Below are 26816 nucleotides of genomic sequence, written 5' to 3'. Positions count from 1 at the left end.
TTCTACTCCACTTAATAATTCCAGATCAGCAACAGGAATCAACCCAAAATTTATAATTTTGGAAATAGACATAAAAACTACACAACTGTAATCAAATGTTAAGGTTTGGAGGACATGAAATGTTTAATTTGTATTTAGGAAAATACTGATTTTAATATTAAAAAGCCAATTTTATGATTTATTATTAATATTATATTTTGACATTTGCAGATTTACTTCATTTTTGTATAGTTTCTATTACAATTAGAGTTTTTAGTAAGGTTTCTTATTAATCATGGGTGCTTTTTTGTGTAATTCTTGAATAGAAATCCTTAAGATAGAGGTGTGTGACATCAGGCAGTAAATTAACAAAAATGCCTTCATGAATAAAGAAAAATATAGTTCCAGTTAAAAGTTTGGACACCTCTCTTTTAATTCAGTGTCTTTTCTTCTTTTTTATGCTTCTTTTACATTGTGAAACTGCCTGACTGCAGTGCTGCATCACGTCTGGCCCTTTTCTTCAGTACGTGGGTTCTGCTGCCGGAGAGAAAAGCATTAGCTGGTTATAAACACGGCGGTTATTAAAGGTCGTGACCTGCCAGAGCGGCGGAGGTGTGTAGAACAGCCTCTGTCACCGGCGGCTGAGATACGGCCGTCCCCGACTCCATTAGCCCGGCAGATTGGGTTTCTCTGCGCTACTCCGGTCCTGCTGATAAATCATTAAAACTTAATGAACATCTCTCAGCGTCTGGAGAACACAGGTTCCCCCGAGAGACCCCAGACTTTCACATACTTTATACCTGTGTTCAGTTCTACAGACGTTGATAATAAACATCCAGCTCCAGAAATCATCATGCTCTCCTCCACCAGTCTTACACACTGCTTTTGGATAACTTTATGCTGTTTTACTCCTGGTGCAAAAATTCAAGCAGTTCATCTTCCTCTTGATTATATTCCAGAGGTTTTGTATGTGGTGAAAATCAGGATTATTCCACCTAATTTTATACATATAAAATCATATTTTGCTATTTATAGGTTTATGTTTGAGTAAAATAAACATTTTTGTTTTATTAAATAAACTACAGACAACATTTCTCCCAAATTCCAAATAAAAATATTCTCATTTAGAGCTTTTATTTACAGAAAATGAGAAATGGCTGAAATAACAAAAAAGATGCAGAGCTTTCAGACCTCAAATAATGCAAAGAAAACAAGTTCATATTCATAAAGTTTTAAGAGTTCAGAAATCAATATTTGGTGGAATAACCCTGGTTTTAATCAGTTTTTTTTTTTCATGCATCTTGGCATCATGTTCTCCTCCACCAGTCTTACACACTGCTTTTGGATAACTTTATGCAGCTTTACTCCTGGTGCAAAAATTCAAGCAGTTTAGTTTGGTAGTTTGATGGCTTGTGATCATCCATCTTCCTCTTGATTATATTCCAGAGCTTTTCAATTTGGTAAAAGCAAAGAAACTCATCATTTTTAAGAGTTGTGTGTGCACTATTTACATCCTCTGTTACTGAATGATGATGTACACCACAAGTGGTGGCTTTTTATACCAATCAATTTACAAATCTATATTTTATTGACCGCAATTAATAAGTATATTGTGATATTGTGACTATAGTAATGGACTGGTGTCATGTCCATTTATATCATATCTATCGCGGTATATTAGTTAATTATGTTAGTTGATTTGAATATAGTTATGATCTGTATATAAACAGTAATAAAGGCATTGCCTACTGTTAGATATATGTTGATGTGTGTGTTATATCTGTATGTTACTCAGGTTAGTAAGGTCAGAACACCAGCAATCAGTTAGTGGCTTAATGTTAAGACTCAGCCGGGTTCTGAGTGAGGTTAAAATATCCATAAATCGTCGCTGTCCAATGAAAAACACTTATCTCCAAAACAGCAACTTTACAGGAGAGGGAAAAAACCTTGTAAATTTTCAATAGAAATCAATGTAAAAAGAGTTTATTCCAGGTCATTTTGAAGAGTTTCTATTGGTCCGTTCGTCAAAAAAATTTGGCACAGTGTAAGGGACAGTTTTTCGGTTCAAATCATGCAGTAAACTAAAAATAGACAAAAATGGAGATAAGTGGTTTTCATACGTCAGCGACGAAATGTGCCATAAAATAATATAAAAATCATATTGCTATAAATATTGGTCTCTAACTATCTATTGGAACTATTGTCCAGCCCTACCAGAGGGGAGTATTCCAGTTTAGCACATTATAATTCTGGAATGGATGTATTAGATTTTATTTTATTTTATTTTTAATTTTTTTATTCTGTACAGGACGTGCGTCGGGTTCCCAGCATCGCCCCGGCTATAGTTCAGAGGTCAGAGGGCAGCGAGAAGCGTCCATTCATGTGTTCGTATCCGGGCTGCAGCAAGAGATACTTTAAACTGTCTCACCTGCAGATGCACGGGAGGAAACACACAGGTGAGACACCTTCACACATTAACCCTTTCAGATCCTGTTTCAAAATCCTGCTGGAAAATGAAATCTGCATCTCCATAAAAGTTGTTTTCAGCAGAGGGAAGCTGTAAGATATGAAGTGCTGTAAGATTTTGTGGGAAAACAAAACTGCACTGACTTTAGACTTGATAATAAAACACAGTGGATCAACACCAGCAGATGACATGTCTCTCCAAACCATCACTGATTGGTGGAAACTTCACACTAGACCTCGAGCAGTTTGGACTGTGTGTCTCTCCACTCTTCCTCCAGACTCTGCTCCCTTGATTTACTTTAAATGAAATGTAAAATTTACTGATGATCAGTGATGGTTTGGAGTCATTTATGACATGTACTGGTATATTACTTTTGGAAAAATCTGTTATTTTCTTTACTAGTGTAAGTTTATTTTATTTTAATTGCCTTCATGAATAAAAAAAGACAGTACCAGTAAAAAATTGGACACACCTCTTCTAATTCAGTGTGTTTTCTCTTCTTCTTTTATGATTTTTTCATTGTAAATGTAATATTAAAGTCTTTATTAAAGCTCTACAGGAACATATGCTGAATTATTTCGTAATTCTGAATGATAAGGCAACTAAAATAAAATAAACTTGCACTAGTAAAGAAAATAACTGATTTTTCCCAAAATAAATAACTAAAAAAAGAAAATTACTTATTTGCTATGTATTTGATTGAAGGGTTCCATTAATATATATATACATATATATATGTATATATATATCCAAGACTGGATTTCCCATTTGGAAAAGTCTCATCAAATGGCTTGTTAAACATGAAACAGCGCCCCCATGTGGACTCTTTAAGCATAACGCCAAAGCCCCCAGTACTGTATTACTGAGTGTAATAAAGGTCCCTGATGTTTATCTGGTCATTATCAGAAAAATGTGACTTTTAGTGCTTAAGAACATTTTTTAGTTGTTTCTGAGGCTGGAAACTTATCCAACGTATCCTGTACAACAGAGGAAACTCTTGCTCTTCCTTTCCTGTGGCGGTCCTGATGAGTGCCAGTTTCATTTTATTAATGCTCTTTTTTTGTGACTGGATTAGAACATTACTCAAATATCCACTATTCACTGTATACCTGTAACTCTACCTCTTCACTACTTTACTTTAACTGATGCTCTCAAACACTTTATTAAGAGACAAGAAATTCAAGTAATTAACTCTTGATGAGTTCAGCACAGCTGTTAACTGAAAGCCTGAATTCCAGGTGACTCTACCTCATAAAACTGACTGAGAAAATCCAGCAGAGATGTGCAAACCTGTCTTTATACAAGCAAGAGGAGCAACACTGATGAATATAAAACATATTCTGTTTTAAACCTCCTGTTATGTTAGAGGCCAAATTGACCTGTTTTAAAATTTGAAGATCTAGGAAAAAAACTTCTTCTGCTTGCCTTGATTAGTGTAATCAACATAATATATAATATAAGAATGGTTTGTCTCACACATTTGCAACCACCCCCTGCAAAAACTAAAACTAAACTAAATTGCAATGTAACGTTTCAATGTTTTGTAAAACTATTGTGTTTTATATATGATGGTCTTTCAAAAGTAATAAAGTAGTAAAACATTAAAAAATGTTTAAACATATATTTTTTTTAATGAAAAACGAGTGAATTAGGGACACCATTACACTAAGTATTGCTAGAGTCATTAGTAATGGAGTTAGTAATAAAATATTCACACGGTTTGTCAGTTTTTTTTTCTTTTTTGGTTTTAGACACCTTTTAGATAATTAAACATGTACCGGGTTAAACTGACCCAGGACCATCATTGTAGTTCGTGACAAATGAACAAAACAGGAGGGTTAATACTTCATAATTCTATGATTTTCTTCATAGTTTGGATGACTTTAGTTTTAATCTAACAATTTAAAATAATAAAAAGATTAATTGAATTTTTTCAAACTGAATTTAAGGTATAGCGAACTTTTGTCTGGTACTCTACAGACTAGACAGAAATAAATGTGTGTGTGTGTGTGTGTGTGTGTGTGCAGGAGAGAAGCCCTATCAGTGTGATTTCACAGACTGTGGCAGAAGATTCTCCAGATCAGATCAGCTGAAGAGACATCAGCGCCGACACACAGGTCAGATCTTCTCACTCATCTCATCTCTGCTTACTTCCTCCCTCCTACACATTTACAACAATCAGTTTTATTTAGGGTTCACACACTTTTTAACCAATAAATTTCCATGATTTCTTTTGTCACTTTCCATGCCTTCAAGACATGGACAATAAAACCAAAAATTAAATAAAAATATAATTAAAATCTATATGATTTTAGTAGGCCTAAAATTAATCTGACACAATTTTTAATAATAAAATGTGAGTCAGATCCTGAGATCTCCATTGTTTAAGGGCTAAATTACTAAATTAACTCTGAGCTGACGTGGTTATTAGCTAAAAATAGATTTTCTCCATCGATAAACTGAAACACAAAGATTTGTAGACCAAACTTTTTCCAAAACTTTATGGGTATTTTTATTTTTCCAAAACTTTTTCAGGCCTGGAAATTGCTATTTTCAAATTCCATGACTTTTCCAGGTTTTTAATTACTGCACAAACCCTGCTTATTATTATTATTACTACCACATAAATGTTTCTACACTCGCTGTCTGTAGAGTCAGGCGCAGCAGTGCTGCTGGAGTTCTTAAACACCTCAGTGTTTATCCACTGATGAAGGACTATAAGACAACCTACACTGTAAACTGTGCAGCAACAGATTCAGATCTTCTGTCTCTGAATTAACTTTATCTACGATGTGTTTCAGCTGTAGGTAGGAGTGTGTAATAGAGAGTGGAGGACAGTGAGTGATGATTAAACACAGTGTTTAAAAACTCCAGCAGCACTGCTGCAGTATCTGAGATCTGTTCATACTCTTATATACTAATGAATCTCAACAAATAAGAATATCATTGGAAAGTTATTTTATTTTAGTAATTCAGTTCAAAATGTGAAAAACATATATTATATAAATGTATTAAACACAGAGTGATCTATTTTAAGCCTTTTTTTATTGTTTATAACTACAGCCAATGAAAACCCAAAAATCAGTGTCTCAGATAATTTAAATATTATAAAAGACCAATTGGCACTTTAGGTACAGTGTGGGCAGTGTGCCAAGTCCTGCTGGAAAATGAAATCTGCATCTTTATAAAAGTTGTCAGTAGCAGAGGGAAGCATGAAGTGCTGTAAGATTTTCAATAATAAAATAAAATAATAAAATAAATGAGAGATAATGTGTCTTATAATATTATTTATAAGCTTTAATACATTAATTTGCTCCTAAGCTAAAGTTTAAAGTACTCTGATGTTAAATGCAGTTAAATTGGTTAATTTAGATTCATTAATTCATACATCTTTTTAACAAACAACGCAAAGTGGTCTTATATAATATTGTAATTTTCTGAGACACTGATTTGTGGGTTTTCATTGGCTGTAAGCTTCATAATCATCAACAATAAAATAAATAAAATGCTTAAAATAGATCACTCTGTGTTTAATACATCTATATAATTATCGGTTTCAATGCTCTTCTAATTTTTGAGATGCACTAGTATAGTCCTTTGGGGTCCTAAGCATTAAAGTACAGGGTGAAACTTAGAAAAAAGGAGGTGATCATAATGTTATGCTTGGACACAGCCCAGTGTTTGTCCACTCTCTCTCTCTGTGTGGAGCTCTGTCTATATCCTGCTCTCTCTCCTGCTGTAGGGGTGAAACCGTTTCAGTGTGAGACGTGTCAGAGAAAGTTCTCACGCTCAGACCACCTGAAGACCCACACCCGGACTCATACAGGTAAAACAAGTGCGTAACCCCCTTTTACTCTCTCCTTCTTCAGTTTTACTGTACACAGACTCGTCAGTGTACTCGTTTAATATAAATACATGCAGTCATTGTCCTGCTGAAACCTTGCAAACTCAAAAAACCTCGATAAACCTTACTCACTTACTCAAAAACACAGGGGTGGGTGTTCTAGGCCTGTCATGATAATAACATTATCAACTCATCATACAATAAATGGACATTAACTCAATAATATTTGATTATAGTTTATTGTTTTTATTCATACGTTTGTTCACATATATATTAGTGAACAGTATGTTAGCCAGTTGTGCTAAATGACCAATGTTTTAGTAACTGTGGCACCTTACACACAGTGTGGATTGCAGTAGGTGAAGAATAAAATATACCGTATTTTTCGGAATATAAGGCGCACTTAAAATCCATTAATTTTCCCATTTTCCCAAATTTTACTGTGTTAAAACAAGCTACATGGGATGAACCGCTACCTGATAGTGCCCTGCGTCACCGGAACACTCAGTCTAGTGCTATTGGGGGCATATACGTACCTCTAGAGCTGCAGTTAGCAGCTAATGCTAATGCTGCTACACGCAGCCTTAGTGCTGGAGAAACTTCACTGAAAAATCACCCCAAGTTTAGATGTCAAAATATTGGAAATCTAAGCTTATTGTAAAAGGCGCTTTACTCACCCAAATAAACAGTTTTCAGGAGAACAACCAGCGCTCGTTTTACTTTAAAATATATATATATTTTTTAAAGAATTACAGTTTTGTTTACTTAGCCGCTTACCCCAGCATTCCCATATGAAGGGAAACATGGTGAAATCCTTGCTCACTTCGATGTAGGCGTCCTTACTAGTGTCTCTTAAAACGTGCCTTATAATCCGGTGCACATTATGTATGAAAATAGACCAGAAAATAGACGTTCATTGATAGTGTTCGGTTTTACCCCATTAACTTTTATTATTAAAACCTTTATTAAGTGAGTGTTTTAAGAGATGCAAGGTTTTTTTTTTTTTAAGGACAGTAACAAAATACAAACATTTTTATATATAAATGTTTTAAAATTTGAAGATTTTAATGATTCTCGTTGATTTTCTCCGTTTTCTCAGGTGAGAAGCCGTTTACCTGCCGCTGGCCGAGCTGTCAGAAGAAGTTCGCCCGTTCGGACGAGCTGGTCCGACACCACAGCATGCACCAGAGGAACGTGACCAAACTGCAGTCCACTTTCTGAACGGCGAGAAAAGCCTCAGACACTCACACTGATTTATAAACTTTCACACAGGACGACGGGACTGGAGTGAACACCTGATAAATTACTCTGGACATGAGCAAAACCAGAAAGATCTGCTTTAAGTTCCTAGAAGAACCAAGTTTGTTAGAGAGGTGAGTTACGGAAACCTTTAAATCAGGAGTTCGGCAGGTAATAGTGGTGTAAAAATCCGGTGTTCTGTTGAGTTGTGCTACAGAACCATGTACACAGTAGATGTTTAATATGTTTAGTATGTTTAAAAATCATTGTATCCTGGTTATGGCAGTGAGGGGTATATATTATTATTAATTTTCATTTACACTTTTGTGTAAGGACAGAGAGTACAGGGTGTTTTATGCACAAAAAAAAAATCCAAATATTTATTATAAATTAAAAACCCCACATGAAATAATAAAAAATTGCAGGTCCACGCATGCGCAGTGCTTTAAGGAAGCATGTATCGATGGGTAGCATAATTTGACAGAACACCGGTTCATGCTTTGTGAGGGACGTGCATGCGTGACAGAGCAGTGCTTCACGTTAAGTTTCACTTTAATCCTTCAACCAGGATCTCAAGAGTAATGAAAGAGTTCAGACTCCAGCTCACTGAAAAGGACACGTTTTTCAGCCATGATCAGGTTTTATTACTTTATTTTCCTTTGATGCTGCAATCTGTAGCTGTGTTTGGTAAATTCATTAGGAACAGTGTTTTGTGGCTGACACATGACTCTTCTAATTTGTATTAGAAGAAACAAATCAGTCCAAATATTTGAGGTTAGTTATTTTGTTATAGTATATTTTTTCTGTTACTGAAACCTACAATTCACCTTTGTTTGTCCATTTTCCCCATTTACTTACACTCACTTACCGTTCTCCTCAGCATTTTTTATTTATTTTTTAATCTGTTTTACATAAAAGGTGCATAAATCTTGATCTGTCCGGTCCGACTAAATCTGATGCAAAAAGTACTCTTTAGCATGCTCTATGCAATAATTACACATTCTCACCAATAACTTACGGACCGTCACTTTGATGAATTGCTCATTCATTCATCTCTTTAACAAAAGTTGTTCGTCAGGGAACCAAAAATAGTTCTTCTGTGGCTTCGCTCAAAAGATCCCTTTGTAGCACTTTTATTTTTTATAAGTGTACAGGTACATACTCGGGCGGCACAGTGGCGCAGTGGGTAGCACTTCCGCCTCACAGCAAGATGGCCTGGGTTCGATTCCCGGCTGGGGCGACCCGGGTCTTTCTGTGTGGAGTTTGCACGCTCTCCCCGTGTCTGCGTGGGTTTCCTCCGGGTGCTCCGGTTTCCTCCCACAGTCCAAAGACGGCACGTTCAGGCTAATTGGAACTTGGTTGAAATTGCCCCTTAGGTGTGAGTGTGTGAGTGAATGTGTCTGTTTGTCTGTCTGTGTCCGTCTGCCCTGCGATGGATTGGCGGTTGACAATGAGATGAGATGAGGTACATACTCGCAAACAAAAAATGCAAAGATTTGTAAAAGTCCGAGGCCTCGTTTACACAAATCTGGATTTTTTTTATTTTCTATAGTCTGTCTTTGAGAATGTCTCCGTCCAAAGAGAGACAGATACTTTGTTACTCTTTAAAATTCTTGAAAATTATTTTTATGTAGATTTTTTTTTGTCAGTCTTTGCTTTAGTTTTTGTGGATTTATGCTGCTGAAACTTCTGAAATCTCATTTGCTTCAGACTTTTGGCACAGATTTCACTCATAGGTGGGGCTTAGAATAAGGATAACACTGACTGTTACACTGAAACAGAGCCATAGCTACAGACTCCAGATAAGCAAGCTTCTTTAATCTTGAACATGAACAGCACACATTGCTGGTGAGTTCTTTTAGTACTACTTCTAGTATACTGAGTGTTTGCATTATATACAACCATTCAGTATAACTGCTGTGGTGTATTAGAACCAGGAATTAATTAAGCACTAGAGACCCAGACTTCAGTAAAAGTACCAGTGCTCTATCAAAAATGTGACTTGAGTAGAAGTTTAGTACTGTAGTACTTCTACTTTAGTGCGTCTACTTAAGTACTGGGAGTATTTTTTATTTTTTTTTTTAACTATACTGCAAGTACTAAAAGTAAAAGTACAGTACTTCTAAATCCTACCCACCAGTGAAAACTGCCAAAAACAGTTAATTAAATAAAAAATGAAGCGGAAGTGAAAGACTCAAAAAAAAAAAAAAAAAAATAAGCAAAGACAGCCAAACTAAAATATTTTTCAAATAACTGCAACGAATAACAAAGAAACGAAGTATCTTTAAAAATATTTTTTTCTCGATTTTTATAACATTTTTCCTTTTGATTCTTAATTTTGTTTGTAGATTTTATCATTGTGTGTAAAACTTTGGCACAAAATTAACTCAAATAAAACCCCCTTTTTTTTTTAATTCAGATTCGTGTGGACGGGGCCTTAAATAAAAACTGTAGTTCATCTCATTTCTCTCTTTGTAAACGTTTCCTTCTTCCCCTCCTTCACTTCTCTATCCCTTTATTTCCCTTCGACCTCCTTTAAGCCCTTTTAAAAATGTGTTATCTAAATTCCCATTACTTTTGTACTTCATTATTGTAAGTTGCTTTGGACAAAAGCGTCTGCCAAATGTAATGTAATGTAATGTAATGTAAATAACTGGGCATTTCCTGCCTCCTCACAGTACTGGGAATTTCTGCAGTACACGATCCTGGTTCATTTAAATCAAAGTACATGTAAATGTGAATAACTGAATTTGTATTGGATGGTTTTATACAGCATAGAAACCTAGCAAAAAAGTAAAGAAGTGTGTGGTTGGTAGATTTGTTTTTTCTTTTTTGCAAATTTGTTGCTTCTTGGCAGTATAAATCTTTTTACCTTTGGAAAGCTTGTTAATTTCTCTTAATTGGAGCCACATTTGTAAGGGGGTACATGTATATAGGGGATAAGCAGCAGAGCTGAGATTGTGGGTTGGGTCCATGATTAGCTGAATTAGCTGAATCTTCTCTGCTAATGCCAAACAGCTTATTACTCTGCCATTGACTCCTTTGGTTTTTGACGATCTATGGAACGTCAATAGCCTTCAGTTTGGAGATACTGGTACCAGGGCTCCCTCCAAATAATGCTGCAGCAGATCAAAATGTGAAACTCATATATTATATAGATGTATTAAACACAGAGTGACCTATTTTAAGTGTTTCTTTTATTGTTGATTTTGGCTTACAGCCAATGAAAACCCAAAAATCAATGTTTCAGAAAATTTAAATATTATATAAGACCGATTAGTCATTTTTAGCAGTGTGGGCAGTGTTTGCCAAGTCCTGCTGGAAAATGAAATCCACATCTCCATAAAAGTTGTCAGTAGCAGAGTGAAGCTGTAAGATATGAAGTGCTGTAAGATTTTGTGGGAAAACAAAACTGCACTGACTTTAGACTTGATAATAAAACACAGTGGATCAACACCAGCAGATGACATGACTCTCCAAACCATCACTGATTGGAGGAAACTTCACACTAGACCTCAAGCAGTTTGGACTGTGTGTCTCTCCACTCTTCCTCCAGACTCTGCTCCCTTCTTTTACTTTAAATGAATTGTAAAATTCATTGATGATCAGTGATGGTTTGGAGAGACATGTCATCTGCTGGTGTTGATCCACTGTGTTTTATTATCAAGTCTAAAGTCAGTGCAGTTTTGTTTCTTACAGCACTTCATATCTTACAGCTTCTCTCTGCTGATAGCTTTTATGGAGATGCGGATTTTATTTTCCAGCAGGACTTGGCTCCCCACCAAAAGTACCAATTTTAATTTTCTAAGACACTGATTTTCCAACAATAAAATAGACGACTCTGTGTGTAAAACATCGGTATAATGAGTTTCAATTACTGCACTCTGGAGCAGAACCTACTAACCAGTGTAGCAGAGCTCATGCTTACAGGTGCTATATCACCTGGGGGAACAGAAGCTCAAAACAAGAGTCCATCGCAACACAAAAATAAGCTTTTTGACAATGGAATTGGCAACCCTGTTGTTCATTTCACAAATGAATGTTCCTTACAAGTGTGGCTCCAATAAAAAAAGAAATTAATAGACTTCCCAACAGAATAAGATTTAAAGCTAAGAAGCATTGTTACAACAAAGAAACACCATATCTACCAAACACATTTTTTTTTTGCTTTTTGTTCTATTTTTATATATTCCAGTGTGTATTATTTTTATTTTTTATTATTTTGTGTATTGAACCTGTTAAAAAAGTGCACTGTTTCTCTGTATATATACTGTATGTTAATCCTCAACATATCATGGATTTTTTATATTAAAAACAAAAAAGCTTCTTTTAAAAAAGCTTCTCCAATCTGCCTGATCTAAAGTCTCTCTCTTTTTTTTTTATTAATAAAGCTACTCAAACACACTTGCATTTCAAAAGTCAAGATACTTTTGGCATGTCCCATAGAGAAGCTTAACAACTGTTATTGGAAAATACAGCAAATACATAAATGATTCATTATTTCACTGGCTTAAATGGTTGTAAATTGACAATAATAGTATTGGGACAGGCCTACAAATTGTGATACAATATTTTTAACCATATGGCCCAGATCTAACACTAGTGCGTTTCAAAAAAATAAAAATATAATTGAAAAGTTACTTTATTTCAGTAATTCAGTTCAAAATGTGAAACTCATTACATTATATAGATGTATTAAACACAGAGTGATCTATTTTAAACGTTTATTTCTTTTATTGTTGATGATTATGTCTTAGAGCCAATGAAAACCCACAAAAATCAGTGTCTCAGAAAATTTGTGTGGGCAGTGTGCCAAGTCCTGCTGGAAAATGAAATCCACATCTCATGTTCTGTAAGATTTTCTGGGAAAACACTGCACTGACTTCCAGCAGGATTTGCCACTCTGAGACATCAACAAGAAAAGAAATAAGTGCTTAAAATACATCAATCTCTATGTAATACATCTATATAATATATGAATTTCACATTTTAAACTGAATTACTGAAATAAAAGTAACTTTTCAATCATATTTTTTGAGATGCACTAATTTTAACCCTGTTATTAAAGTGAGTCTGAAAGCAGACTGATCATGTTTAGAGCATTTATTAAAAAGTGTACAAAACCAAAAATGCATACAAACCTACACCGTCATGAACAGAAGCAAGCAGAACCCGGAGCCGGCGGCGGTCCTCTCTCAGCGAGTCAGCTGGAGCTAAATCCCGTACACTGAGGAAACGCCGCGATCCGACTGCGGGATAAAATTCAGAGCATTCCTATTTACAGCAATGAGAGTTACGCTATGCAAGGGATGAGCTGATCTGATCCGTTCTGTATTCTGGATCTGTACACTGCAACACTGATTGATTGTCGAACAGATGGAGGATGAGCAGAGCAGAGAGCTGAACTACGATCACATGCTTTGATCAGGAAGACTTCTTCTCCGTCTGGCCTTCAGGATGCCAGATATATACATATTAAAAACGCAACCTGCTACAGAACAGAGAGAGAGAGCGGCCACGCTCGGCCTGCAGTATTGCTTTTCTTTATCATTAGTACACAGAAAAACTTACACAGATGAAGCATAACATTGACCACCTTTCTGTTTCTTCTATTATAGTACAATTTGTAGTTCTGTAGTAATTAACTGTAGTGTTTCTATGTTTTTCTCTGCATATTTTATTATCCTCCTTCTGAAAAAAGGAGGATAATAATAAAGTATACAGAGAAACATATACAGGACTACAGTCTGTAATTGTTAATTGAAAAACTACAAATGTCCTATATATTCAGCTATACAGCTCTGGAAAAAAAGACACCACTTAAAAATGACAAGTTTCTTTGATTTTACTTAATTAAAACCCTCTGGAATATAATCAAGAGGAAGATGGATGATCACAAACCACCAAACTGAACTGCTTGAATTTTTGCACCAGGAGTAAAGCAGCATAAAGTTATCCAAAAGCAGTGTGTAAGACTGGTGGAGGAGGAGAACATGATGCCAAGATGCATGAAAACTGTGATTAAAACAAGGGTTATTCCACCAAATATTGATTTCTGAACTCTTAAAACTTTATGAATATGAACTTGTTTTCTTTGCATATATATTTGTGTTATTTTAGCCATTTCTCATTTTCGGCAAACACATGCCAATATGTAAATGAGAATAATTTTACTTGGAATTTGGGAGAAATGTTGTCTGTAGTTTATAGAATAAAACAACAATGTTAATTTTACACAAACATAAACCTATAAATAACAAAATCAGAGAAACTGATTCAGAAACTGAAGTGCTCTCTTCATTCTTTCCAGAGCTGTGTATATATATATATATATATGATCAGTGGAGCTGACTAAATGAATTAAAAAAGTCAAAAATGTTATACTTGATCAGTGTATCAAAGCTCAGAGCTTTTTTTGGAAGTATGAGTTTTTGTTCTTTTGTTTTAAAATAAAAGGGAACTTGGGTTGCGAGAACAAATTAAAACAAAAAAAAAAATAATAATAAAAAGGGACATACACAAATGTACGTTAAAGAAAAAGACAAATCAACACCGGTCATTTGATGCTGTTAGGAGGGAGCAGATAGTTAAGAGTAACACCACGGATGGTAAAATCAGGCTGTTCTAAAGTGCATTCAATGTCCACAAAACACTGAGGGGGAAAAAATAAAATAAAAAATGAGGAAACGAAGGAATCGTCAGGTCTTCACCTCCCTGAGCCAGCAGGTGTGGCCGAGAGGTCAGAGGGAGGCGCCGATGATTCTTCAGTCAGTCTTTTAGACAGGAGGAGTGTCAAGTAAAGTCACGTTACGTTATGTTTCATTAACGTTTGTCGCTAGAAGTTCGTAAAGATACCTTGCAGGACCCTGATTTGCCAGTTTGGTTGGTCTCCAGCCCCCACGTTGAGAAACACCAGTCCTTAAATTGGTGTAATCCTCAGAAAAGAAAGAGTCTCTTTGGTGGGTGGAGTCAGAAGGCAGCATCTCAGAACTTTGTAGGAGCATCATACAGTTACCTTCAATCGTCCTGAAGAAAGGAAAAGAATGGGGGTCAAAAACAGCATTATCTCAGGCTTTTTACATACAGGTGCATCTCAAAAAATTAGAATATCATTGAAAAGTTACTTGATTTAACTCATTATATAGATGTATAACACATACTTACAGCTAATGAAAATTTTTATATTATATAAGACCAATTGGTACTTTTGGCAGTGTGCCAAAAGTCCTGCTGGAAAATGAAATCTACATCTCCATAAAATGAAAAGCAAAATTTACTGATGACCAGTGATGGTTTGGAGTCCAAAGTCCAAAATCAGTGCAGTTTTTTTCTGACTATGGAGATGCAGATTTCATTTTCCGACAGAACTTGGCACACTGCCAAAAGTACCAATTGGTATTATATAATATCTAAATCTGAATCTTCCAATTCATTTAGATACTTAATTCTGCGTTTTCATTGGCTGTAGGGCATATTCATCATCTATAAAATATATATATATATATATATATATATATATATATATATATATATATATATATATATATATATATATATATATATATATATGTGTGTAAAACATCTATATTAAATATGAATTTCACATTTTAAACTGATATTACTAAAATTAAGTAACTTTTCAATTGATATTCTGATATTTTGAGATGCTCCAGTAGTTTGTTAATAGGTTTTGGTGTTTGGAAGTGAAGTTTAGAACATGAAAAAGCCCAAAGAAAACGGCACCACTTTAATAATATGGTCAGCTGGACTAAAGGATGGGCGATATCACTTTTTATCTTATTCTAACATAAAAAAATAAATAATAAAAATAAAATAAATGCAGACAAAATATATAAACTAGCAAATAGGGTTGGTATCTTTTGATTTGTATTGGTTGCAATTCTCAATGCTTTGCAGAAAAACAACAACAACAAAACAGTGCAAACCAACACCAAAATCTCAACTCAAGTGTGAAACATGGTGGAGGGAGCATCATCTATCCTGCACTGTAAATGTTTCCTTAATGTACTCATACATTAATTAATACAGCCTTTTTTTTTAATATCTTATTTCTGCCATATCGCCCACCCTTAATTAGACTAGTGTATCTACTTCTATGTTATCATGTTTGCACAACTAAAATCAAGCTGATCACCGGCTGCAGAGTAAAAGCATGAGCCCAGTTTAGTTCAGTTAGTCGACGCCCTTCACATTAGAGAGCATGTTTATGAGAAAGGCTGGTTTATGAAAACGGCGAGAGCTGGATTTAATCATGTACAGCAGGAGAGATGTGTGCTGGTGTTCAGGAAGCTCCACAGTATGGAGGTGAATCCATACTTGTCATAGAAAACAAAACTAAAATAAAAGTCTACAAAATAAAAAATATTATTCAAAATAAAAGTTCCCTGCATTTCACCACAGGACAGGCCAGCAGTACAGAAGCAGGTGAGAGTGAATACAGTCCAGTCTCCCTCTGTCTTTCACACACTCACACGGGGGCACTCTCTCACTCTTGTAGACTCTCTCGCAGATGAACACTCACATTTTCACAATTAAGCACTTTCTCTCACACTTACTCTTGCAGACGGGCACCATCTCTCCCATTCTTGCACTCAGGCACTTTCTTTCTCTCACACACTAAGATGTGGGCACTTACTTCCACACACAGGCACTCTCACACATGGGCATTCTCCCTTTCACTCTTCCTGTCTCTCTCACACTTGGGTACTCCCTCTCGTGGTCACTTTCTCTCGCGCTCAGGCATTCACTCATACACAGGCACTCTCTTAAATTTACTCTCGCAAACAGGCACCATCCCCTATTCTCGCACTTAGGCACTTTCTCTCACACTCTCAGATGTGGGCACTTCCACACAGGGATTCTCACGCGCTTACTTTCGCAGATGGGCGCACGCTCTTGCACTTGGTTGCTCTCTCTCGCTCTCTTTCTCATAATTGGGCACTTTCTCTTACACTCGGGTACTCCTTCTCTCTTTCTTGCACTCTGGTACTCCCTTTTGCTTTTTCTCTCAGGCACTTTCTCACACGCAGGCACTCTCTTACGCTTACTCTCAGAAAAAAGGCACCCTCGGCCTCTTTCGCAAACGGGCACCATCTGTCCCATTCTTGCACTCAGGCACATTCTCTCACATTTTTAAATGTGGGCACTTAGTTCCACACGAGGGCACTCTTTCTTGCACTCGGGTACTTGCTCTCACTCTCCATCTCTCTCTTGCAAGTGGCCACTTTCTCTTGGAAGCGGGTACTCTCACACGCTTACTCACGCAGACAAGCACTCTTCCACTCTGTTACTCGCTCTCTCTCCGTTTCTCTCTCGGGTGGCTACTTTCTCTTGCAAGCGTGCATTCTCTCTTGCAAGCAGACACTTTCACACACCTACTTTTGCACACAGACACTCAGGCACGCTCTCTTTCTCAAGTGGCCATTTTCTCCTGAAAGCGGGCACACTCTCTTAAGTGGGTACTCTCTCTAGCACTCTCTAGGTATTTCTCTCACATGCGGGCACTCTAATGCTCTCACACAGGTACTCTCACATGTAAGCGCGGTTACTCGATCAATCTCTCGCACACAGGCACTCAAGCTCTTGGGCACCCTCTTGCATATGGACACTCACACATAGCTTTTGCTCACACTCAGAAACTCATACACACTTTCTCTGATATACACAAAAAGCCACAGTAAAACACTTAAGTGTTCAAAAATACAAAAAATAAATGATATACTCGTAAAAGTGTTAAAAAAAATAGTGTTTAAAATGAAAAGCAACATCCAATTTACTCCACACCCTCACACACACTCCCAAACACTCACACACCTTTCCTAGGGTTAGAGGCAGTGTGTTAGATGGGCAGAGCGACAAGGTGACACGGGGAGCACCATGCCATGCTGAGCTTTTTCATGCTGAGAGACCAATGAGATAAAACTAAAACCCCACCTACCTGCCCACTGTTCCCAATCAATGGGCTGCTTCTGTCTACCTGTCTGTCTGCAAACCAACCAATCAGAAGTCACAACACAGACTCGGTGACGAGGTGGAGCAATAAGAGAAAGCTCAGGGGACTTGGAGGACCTGGAGCTGCCAAGTAAGCTGAGCTTTCATACATATAGGCTGAATTGACCCATCAATGCTCCGCCCACAAATGCGTTCTATTGGAGTATACAACTGCTAGAGTGGGTAAATATTAGAATAGTTTATTATCTGCTGTAGTATTTTATTTTAACAGATATACTCCTGTAAAATCAGTGAGGATTTTATGCTCATGACTTTAGCGTACTCTAGTCCAATAAGGACATATGAGAAAAGCTTGTCCAGTACAGCTGAGATAGAACACATTTGTGGGAGGACGCTTAAAAGGCCAATTATATACGTACATTGCAGGTATATGCATTTGCATATGCAAATACACGGTGAGTCAAAAGTCGCAGGAAAACCTTTTATTTCAGAAACTAAACGAAAATGATGTATCTGAATTAGAGAAGGATGAATTCTGATACCAACATTAAATATATAGAGCACACTGCTGAACAGTAGACTAAAACCAGATTATTTTTGCCTGCAGATCTTTATATGTCTAGTACAAAATATCCACAGGCAAAAAAAAAAAAAAAAGGGGCGCAAGGCACACTTAAATCCTTTACATTTTCCCCAAAAAATCAACAGTGCACCTTATAATCTGTTGCGCCTTATGTATAAATTTTACTAGTCAGGTATTAAGGAGCAGTAAAGCCACTCCAAGGCTGGAGCAGTATTAGCATTATCCACTAACCGCAGCACTAGCTCCTTCATCGTTCAGAGGTGAGTATATCGGATTGTAGTCTGCGTGTTTACAGTGTTAAAACAAGCTACGTGGGATAACCTGCAACCTGATAGTGCCCTGGGATACCGGAACGCTTAGGGCTCCTCAGTGTAGAGCTATTGGGCGGCCTTTTCTAGCGCTAACCGTGACTGCTTATTGTGCAGTTGAAAATATTGCAAATCTAAGCTTATTATAAACAGAAGAACCTTAAATCTACACAGATTTCTCTCCTGAAAACTGTTTATTTTGAGTAAACATGGCAACACCCTTGTTCCTTACTAGTGTCACTTAAAATGTATCTTATAATCCGGACATTTATTGATAATGCGCCTTATAATCGGTAAAATACGGTTTCCTAAGTGAAGCTTATCTGATTGGCTGTAGTCCAGACATCACCTGAGCGAAATATATTTCAGCAGTTACATTTTAAGCTGAAACTCCAGTCTAAATAAAACTTTGCCATTGAAATTGCCATCTTAAAATTCCATGACTTTCCTATGTTTTTCATGATCATAAGAACCTGTATGGGTAGGTACAAAAATACATGTACTGGTATACAGTTGGAAAAAAACGGTATTAATGTATCCCTAATCTGATTACCCCAGTAAGTAAGGGATGAGGGGGCCTATGTTTAGAACAGGTTTGCTACCTTGAAAGCAGCCATATTTAGTTTATGAAATAAAAAGATGTCCTTCGACTTTTGACTCACTCTGTAATGTAAAATACGTTTATGAGAGCAAAGAAAATGATTATACATGTCCATTAAAAACACATTATTGTGTTTTGCTATGTCTTTTCAGTAGGTTTGCTTTTTAATTAAATAATAAGTCACTCTTGGTAAGATGAGAGTATCTTCTAAATGAATAAGTGCACTATCGTTCTGTTGAACTGGTACAGACTGCAGGTGAGGCTGTGTGTGGTACCCACCTGTAGCTAGCTGGCTTTGGGACCTCCGGCGTGTACTAGTGCTTTTGGAGCTGGAGGAGAGGGTGGAGCCGGCACTGCTCGCTCTGGAGATGGGGAGGGGCACCGGAGTTACTGGAGGAGAGTCCAACTGGGGGGAGGGTTAATATGAGAGAGAGAGAGAGAGAGAGAGAGAGAGACTGTTCTTAAATAATTACAACATACAACACTGTTATTAATATCTTATTCATTTATTTTCATTTTTTTTATTATTTATTTATATTTACTTTTTTATGTAAGATATGTTAATATATATATTTGTATATGTATTGTTATGTATTTTTTTAAGTTTTGTATATTAACTTCTTGTTTCATTGCTTTGGCAAAAGTTGTTAATTGCAATTCATGCCAATAAAGCTTTTTTAAATTGAAAATTGAAAAAAAAAAAATGAAAGAGAGAGAGAGAGAGAGACAAAGATAGAGAGATGGAGAGAAAGGAGAAATAGAGATAGAATGGGAGAGAGAAAGAGGGAGAGAGATAGAGAGGGGGAGAGAGAAAGTGTGAAAGAGAGAAAGTGTGAAAGAGAGACAGAGAGAGATAGAGAGACAGAAAGAGAGAGAGAGAGGATGAGAGAGATAGAGATACAGCGAAAGACAGACAGAAAGAGAGACGGAAAGAAAGACAAAGAGACAGAGACAAAGACAGAGAGGTAGACAGAAAAAGAGAGATGGAGACAAAAAAAAGAGCGAGAGAGCAGGAGAAAGAGAGACAGAAAGTGTGTGAGAGACAGTGTGTGTGAGACAGAAAGTGTGAGAGAGAGACAGTGCGAGAGAGAAAGAGAGAGAGTAATTTTACATTACTTTAAACATCAAACATTTACCTATAAATAATAAAATCAGAAAAACTGATTATTTTGTGGTCTCTTAATTTTTCCCAAAGCTCTGTGTGTGTGTGTGTGTGTGTACCTCCACACTGTCGTGAGTGGGTGAGGAAGACGTTGAGGAGTTCTCCGCGTGTCTCCGTGAGGAAGAGGACGGGCCGAGCTCGACGGTACGAACCCGCTGTGCGAACTTCAGAGAGCAGACCGACTCGCTGATATTACTCTCCAGAGGAGACACCTGAGAACAACATTAAAACAGAGAAAAAACAAGAACATTTTAAATAAATAGGTCTAAAAAAAATGATTTAATAAAAGATAAAGAAAAAAAAATAAAATAAAGAAAATAACAGTGCTTAAAAAAGAAATTCCTTACTAAAATAAGATTATAGTAGATTAATAATCAACTTTAATAAAAACTAAAACTAGAAAGGAAAGTAAACAATCAAGTGAAGCTGTAAAAAGGGCTACTTTCCCACGTTTATCACAATCTGATTACCTAAAACTTCACAAGCTCATGTAATTTCTACAAAACTATACAACCCATTAAACACTCAAAGCCGCTCAAGACCCTATTTTTACACTCAAGCAAGATTCTACAGTCTGGTTTAGCCTAGATTAGCTAATGAATCTGGATCACATTACATGATTTAAGTCTGTGATCTCCAATCCCAGTGTGGTGGGCTTGTACCTCATGCTCAGAAAGCACTTGATTAGCGAGTCAGGTGTATCAGAGATTTAGATTTGAGAAAACTGTTTTACACTAGTGTGAAAAAATTAAGACAACCTGAAACTGAATGTCTTTTTTTAACCATTAAACATACGGACATATGAAATATTCCTTTGAATAGTATTGAGGTAAGAGAGAAATTTAAGTAAGTAATTAAAACTTACTTAAGTAATAACTAAAACACAAACATCTTTGGCAGGGTCTAGCATAATTTTCTTTCTAATAGGCACATAAATTACTTTAATTTTTCCCAAAAATCGTCAGTGCGTCTTATAATCCGGTGCTCCTTATGTAAAAACACTCCACTAAAGTACAGAGTTATACAGAAGTTTCAGTTTAGTCCTCCAGCACCGAGACTGGAGCGGCATTTGCATTAACTGCTAACTGCGCTAAGCGCTAGCTCTTTTGCCATTCAGAGGTAAATATTATTATATTAGCCTGTCGGCTTACCAGAACATTTAGGTTTCCTCAATGTAGTGCTTTTGGCTGGCATTAGTAATGGTAAATGAACCAATCAAAGTGCCACCTGCCGTTCCCTTTAAGAGTCAGGTGTGCTCTGAGTTTGGTGGATTGCTATTTTAACGGCGCAGCTACCTGGATGTGTCCAATTCTTTTCAGCAGAGGAAACGGAGCTGCTCATTCACATTGTGAACTGTGCACTGGTGGTGTTCATGTGTGCGTTTTATCATCAACACTGTATGCCAGAGTGAACAGCATTGAAAATAATACATTTTAAAAATAAATTCCAATAAAAAATAAAGTAAAAGATGTTTAGGCCTTGGGTTTGGGTCACTGGTTTGGTCACTCACCTGCACTACCATGAGCGTTTTGCTGTCCCCACTGAGAGAGTCCTGCAGCAGGTACGTGAGGCGAGAGTTGCGAAAGGGAACGTGCGAGTGGCGCGAGCGAAGAGCGTTAATGACGTCGCCAAGGGCTGACAGAGACTTGTTGATGCACTGAGCCTCGCGCAGGCGGCTTCCCTCAGCTCCCGACTTCGCGATTCGCTCAGAACCTGCCAGATCCACAAGGTTCAGTTTACCTACACAGGTACACAGCAAGAGGTACAATATGAGCTCTTCATACAATAATCCAGGTAATAATGATATTACTACCCCACTACTTACTATGCCCTCAACACAAGAAATCCAGTGAACTTTAACTTATTTACACATCTGGTTGATGCATGGCAAATCATGCTCTCTCAGACTCTGGCTGCTGATGGAGAACTCATGATCCTCAGCATCTTAGGCCATGTTCACACAGCAGGTAAATGTGGCCCAAATCCAATCTTTAATGTCATACATGACACAGGTGTGTGTAAACAGCAAAAAACACATTGAACTCATTTTCAATTTCGATTTTGGTCACCTTAATATGTAGTATTGAAATCAGATACATATTTGATTGGTGGCAATGCATCTTTTTTTAAAACAGAAGGTAAAAAGATGCTGAAGAGAACGAAATGTAAGTGTACGTAGACGAGAAAATGGACAGCAGCGGTGAGTAAGGGCTTTAGTAGAGGAAAAATTAGATAACAGACCTTATAAATATTTGGACTGGTGTGTTTAATCCACGACATGCAGTGTTTCTAATAAACTGGGCAAATGGGCTACAGATCGATAAAATTATCAAATTAATAAAACACCTGATGGTGGCTGAATAATGTGTCTTTCAGTGAGGCTGGAGGGAATCCTCAGTGATGAGCTCAGATTGCAGTCTGTACTCATTCACAGCTCTTAAGATTCTGGCTGAATGATTAAAGTGGAACATGAAACACTGCTCTGTTGCGATTGTGTACTACTTACAAGACTTAGTAGACTGTTGCTCTTGCTAATCGTCATGGACCAACTTAGTGCATACTCACACACCCTTTTAGACACCCACATTTTTCTTTTCCGATTTTTATTCCTGCTTTTTAAATAGTTCAAAATGTATATGTTTGTTTATGATGATCTGTAATTTCATTTTATTTTTTGTTTGTTTACATGTTTGTGTGTCCCTTTTATGTGCCGTGGACCTTTATTTGTGGGGCCTTTTGGCCAGGTCAAGTTTGTAAATTAGAAATGGTTCTCAAACATTTCACCTGGTAAAAAAAAACAAACAAACAAACAAACAAACAAACAAACAAAAAACAGAGAACTGTTTAGACATATATCAGATATGGGATATCTGATTCATAATATTCTGAGAATACAGTTGTAATATTTGGAGAACAAAATTGAATAATACCAAAATGGTCATTAATATTCTGGTATTATTCAATTTTGTTCTCCAAAAATTACAACCGTAATCTCAGAATATTCTGAATTTGTTCTCGCAAAGCCAAACCATACAAGTTTTTTTTTTATTTGTTAACCAGAGGCTCTAAAACAGACATAAAACACAACCTGTCTGCAAAAATGCACAGCTGCATTTCAAAGCCTAGATTACAGTAAAGTTCCTTGGTAGGACTGCTATATGTAGATTCCTACTTAGTAGGCTATTTGTCACACCAATTGAACTGTGAAATTGTGGGTAACTGATGGCCAGGATGTATACATCAGCTGCGTCCTCAAAATTGCTACAAACACTGGATGCATTCCTTGGCTCTGTATGAAGTGTCCCTCACTTTGGACACACACACACAGTTTTATGAAGGACCAAATATCAGATTTGGTCCACTTTTTACCTGCCTTATTCTGCTGAGCAAATCTAAGCTCATTGTATTATTTCTGATGCATCATACCTATACTTTTATAAACAGGAGATATCTACCAATACAAAAGATTCCCCACCTGAGGTTCTGTGTCCTGTAGAGGAGTTAAATCCAGCAACAGTGATGATAAGAAGAGCGTGAGAGCGAGAACTGTGTTCGTTGAGGTTCGTACATGCCGTCGCTCGGTTCATGTGACCCAGTTCAAACACCTGCGGAAAGCACAGTTATAACACCAACTAATTATACACATGCACAGTGCCAGTCAAAAGTTGGACATACTTTAAATTAAGTATTAAGTAAGTCAGTCCATTCCAAAAAGAAACATTTCAAGAAATTTAAAAGTATCCTCAAGTGCAGTCTAAAAAAAAAGCATCCAAATTGTAATGATGATGAAACTGGCACTCATCAGGACTGCCCCAGGAAAGGAAGAACTAGAGTTTCCTCTGTTGCACAGGATAAGTTCATCAAAGTTAGCTCAAGCCTGATTAATGTCTTACCCTGTTAATGTCCTCCACGCTCTCTACTGAGAACTCAGTCAGACCCGGTACGTACAGCTGACCACTTCCATCTGGACACATCTTAATGTCCAGCTTCTCGCTCGGGTTGTCTCCCAAAAGATTCCTGAGAAACATAAAGATAGAAGAGAGATCAGAGTTATCAGATATAACTTTAAAGCTTTAGAGTAAATAATAGACTGCTTTTAAAAAGAGAATACTGGTACAATACAAACACAGATTTAAAAAAATCATTATATCATTGTGTCACGATACCATATGAAACACACCTACCACAACGTAAAAACATTGTATTGTTGCACACTAAATTACATGTTATCTCGTGATTTAGATAAAGGTTCAGATAAAGGCTGCAGATACCCATGGACAAAGGGAAATGTGGCCCGCAAGTGTGAAACATGTGGCCCGTGAGGTTGTTTTTCCACCCGTTCTTGGGCTCCCTATCTCCTTACAAGGGCGTTTTTCCCGGGCGTGTCCCAATTTACTAGCTGGGGCAGAGGTAGTGTATTGGACTGGAATTTTGATGACACTTGTTTGATCCTGTGTGAGAAGCGGTGTATTTATTTATTTATTTTTTCCTTTCTTCTCTGGGTTCCCTGCTTCATTTTCCAAAAACTGTTTTTTTAGCATAACAAGCTAACAGCCTGGAGTGACGGTAGGTCAGCTCTGTGGAGCCAAAAGCTGGTCTCGCTCTGTCCAGCCTGGAGGAAAAGGAGAACAGCACTTTATCTAAAGAGCTCCTGTTGCTGTTCCTTGCAATATAATTATTGTTATCCGAGTAAAATAGAAAAACAACAGCAAACAGCAAAGAAATGAAATTACACAATCGATCCACAGTTTAAAAAAAAAGTTCCTCTCGCCCCCAGACGAGATCATTTATCAGCATAAGAGATAACAGTGTGGCAGAAAAATAAACTGTTAATGGGAAAAAAAAGTTGTGAGTCTCTGATAAAAATCACAGTATTGATATATATATATATATATATATATATATATATATATATATATATATATATATATATATATATATATATATATATATATATATATATGTAATGGAAACTACACCAGATGCATGATGGGAAATAATCTCGAAAGAATCTAGTTGCAGTCTTGCAAACAGTGATCCCCAGTCTTTATAAAATCTTATCCTAATCTGTGACACGTCTTTAGATGTGAGAGGGAGACAGACTTTTCAAAGTTGTGTAGTGTATGGACAGCTTTAGCCTGTTACAGTCAGATCTGCTGAGTTTTTGTACATTGTTTTACTGTCAGGGTCTCCTGCTATCGGGGGCTAACAGCTTGTGATTACTGTTTTAGATGAAGATGTTATAAAAGCACTTTTTTTTTCTTTTTACAACATTGAAAGCTATAATATACTGAAAATAAAATCATTACCATATCAAAAGATGGTATTTACAGCTTTGCCTTATTTTTACTATTTTATATCTCATACCGAATCAAATAAGGAATCTTGTGAATCATTCCTCACAAGTTCATGTGTGTCTAAAATCTAGTTTAGAGGAACGGATGATTTGAGGGATGGGAGGAGCAACATAATTCAGAGCACTCTGCACCGTCAAGCAAGCCAAACAGCTGTGCAACGCTTATACAACACAGAGGGATTGTGTGAGAGAGTTTGGAGTGATTTGGGACGAGGGTTAATGTTCAGTGTGCGTGCTGAGCAGAGCAAGGTTTTAGTAGCAGTTATGTAAAAAGATTAGATGCAATAAAAATGCTGGCCATCTGTAGAGCATGCACATAAAACATCAGCTTTAAACATCACTTGGGCAAATACATTTTTTATGTTATTTGGTACAGAATGTGCGTTGTGGGTGTTCTTGGCTATTTTTTATGTGGTTTCTATAGAGTGATATGATCTTGTATCAACCGACATTAAGAGATACAGGGGTTGGACAATGAAACTGAAACACCTGGTTTTAGAGCACAATAATTGATTGTGGTGACGGACAGTTCTGGTGGAAACAGGAGAGTTGAGGTGCACATTGAATTCTGCTGTGATTTGATCAGCCGTGGTTTTATGTTTTTTGGATACAATCCGGGTTAGCACCCGAACATCCCTTTCAGACAGCTTCCTCTTACAACATCCACAGTTAATCCTGTTGGATGTGGTTGGTCCTTCTTGGTGGTATGCTGACATTACCCTGGATACCGTGGCTCTTGATGCATCACAAAGACTTGCTGTCTTGGTCAGAGATGCGCCAGCAAGACGTGCACCAACAATTTGTCCTCTTTTGAACTCTGGTATGTCTCCCATAATGTTGTGTGCATTGCAACATTTAGAGCAGAACTGTGCTCTTATTCTGCTAATTGAACCTTCACACTCTGCTCTTACTGGTGTAATGTGCAATTAATGAAGATTGAACACCAGGCTGCTCCAATTTAGCCATGAAACCTCCCATGCTAAAATGACAGGTGTTTCAGTTTCATTGTCCAACCCCTGTATATTGCAATAGAACTTTAAACCATATTGTTTGGCCCTAAATGGATCAAAATAATTAACCAAAGGGAAACTGAGCCTAATGTATGAAAACAATTCTGTTGGGAAATTCTCTCATTTAACGCCCAATTCAGTCCAAAGTTTGGTCTCACTTCTTCTCTTTTAATGTGTTTTTTTTCTTTTTATGATATTTCTTTTACATTGTAAATTTAATATTGAAGCTATTTAATATTAAAGCTATAGTGGGACACATGCTAAAATATATTTTTTAAACAAAAATGTTTTATAC

The 26816-nt window shown here is 36.8% G+C and overlaps 2 protein-coding genes across 14 annotated transcripts in view; one reads left to right on the top strand and one right to left on the bottom strand.

Moving 5' to 3' along the window:
* wt1b (WT1 transcription factor b) overlaps nucleotides 1-9715 on the top strand; it is a 43058-nt gene extending 33343 nt beyond the window's left edge. For 2 of the 3 annotated variants that reach the window (XM_049483771.1, XM_049483772.1), the window contains exons 6-10: nucleotides 2288-2435; nucleotides 4474-4563; nucleotides 6189-6281; nucleotides 7390-8683; nucleotides 8995-9715. In XM_049483771.1, the coding sequence (XP_049339728.1) occupies nucleotides 2288-2435; nucleotides 4474-4563; nucleotides 6189-6281; nucleotides 7390-7511 (453 nt within the window). In that variant the 3' untranslated portion in view covers nucleotides 7512-8683; nucleotides 8995-9715. The remainder of the gene's footprint in view (nucleotides 1-2287; nucleotides 2436-4473; nucleotides 4564-6188; nucleotides 6282-7389; nucleotides 8684-8994) is intronic. The other variant, XM_049483773.1, reaches the window with a different exon arrangement.
* Nucleotides 9716-12617: 2902 nt separating this feature from the next.
* kifc3 (kinesin family member C3) overlaps nucleotides 12618-26816 on the bottom strand; it is an 89711-nt gene continuing 75512 nt past the window's right edge. For 10 of the 11 annotated variants that reach the window (XM_049483758.1, XM_049483757.1, XM_022666008.2 and 7 more), the window contains 7 exons: nucleotides 24049-24172; nucleotides 23631-23760; nucleotides 21666-21895; nucleotides 20215-20367; nucleotides 19273-19399; nucleotides 17488-17534; nucleotides 12618-14555 (listed from right to left, as the gene is read on the bottom strand). In XM_049483758.1, coding sequence (XP_049339715.1) covers nucleotides 14547-14555; nucleotides 17488-17534; nucleotides 19273-19399; nucleotides 20215-20367; nucleotides 21666-21895; nucleotides 23631-23760; nucleotides 24049-24172 — 820 coding nt within the window. In that variant the 3' untranslated portion in view covers nucleotides 12618-14546. The remainder of the gene's footprint in view (nucleotides 14556-17487; nucleotides 17535-19272; nucleotides 19400-20214; nucleotides 20368-21665; nucleotides 21896-23630; nucleotides 23761-24048; nucleotides 24173-26816) is intronic. The other variant, XM_022666009.2, reaches the window with a different exon arrangement.

Source organism: Astyanax mexicanus, chromosome 9, assembly GCF_023375975.1.
Source record: "Astyanax mexicanus isolate ESR-SI-001 chromosome 9, AstMex3_surface, whole genome shotgun sequence".
Taxonomy (NCBI): domain Eukaryota; kingdom Metazoa; phylum Chordata; class Actinopteri; order Characiformes; family Acestrorhamphidae; genus Astyanax; species Astyanax mexicanus.
This window is presented reverse-complemented; position numbering and strand designations above follow the sequence as displayed.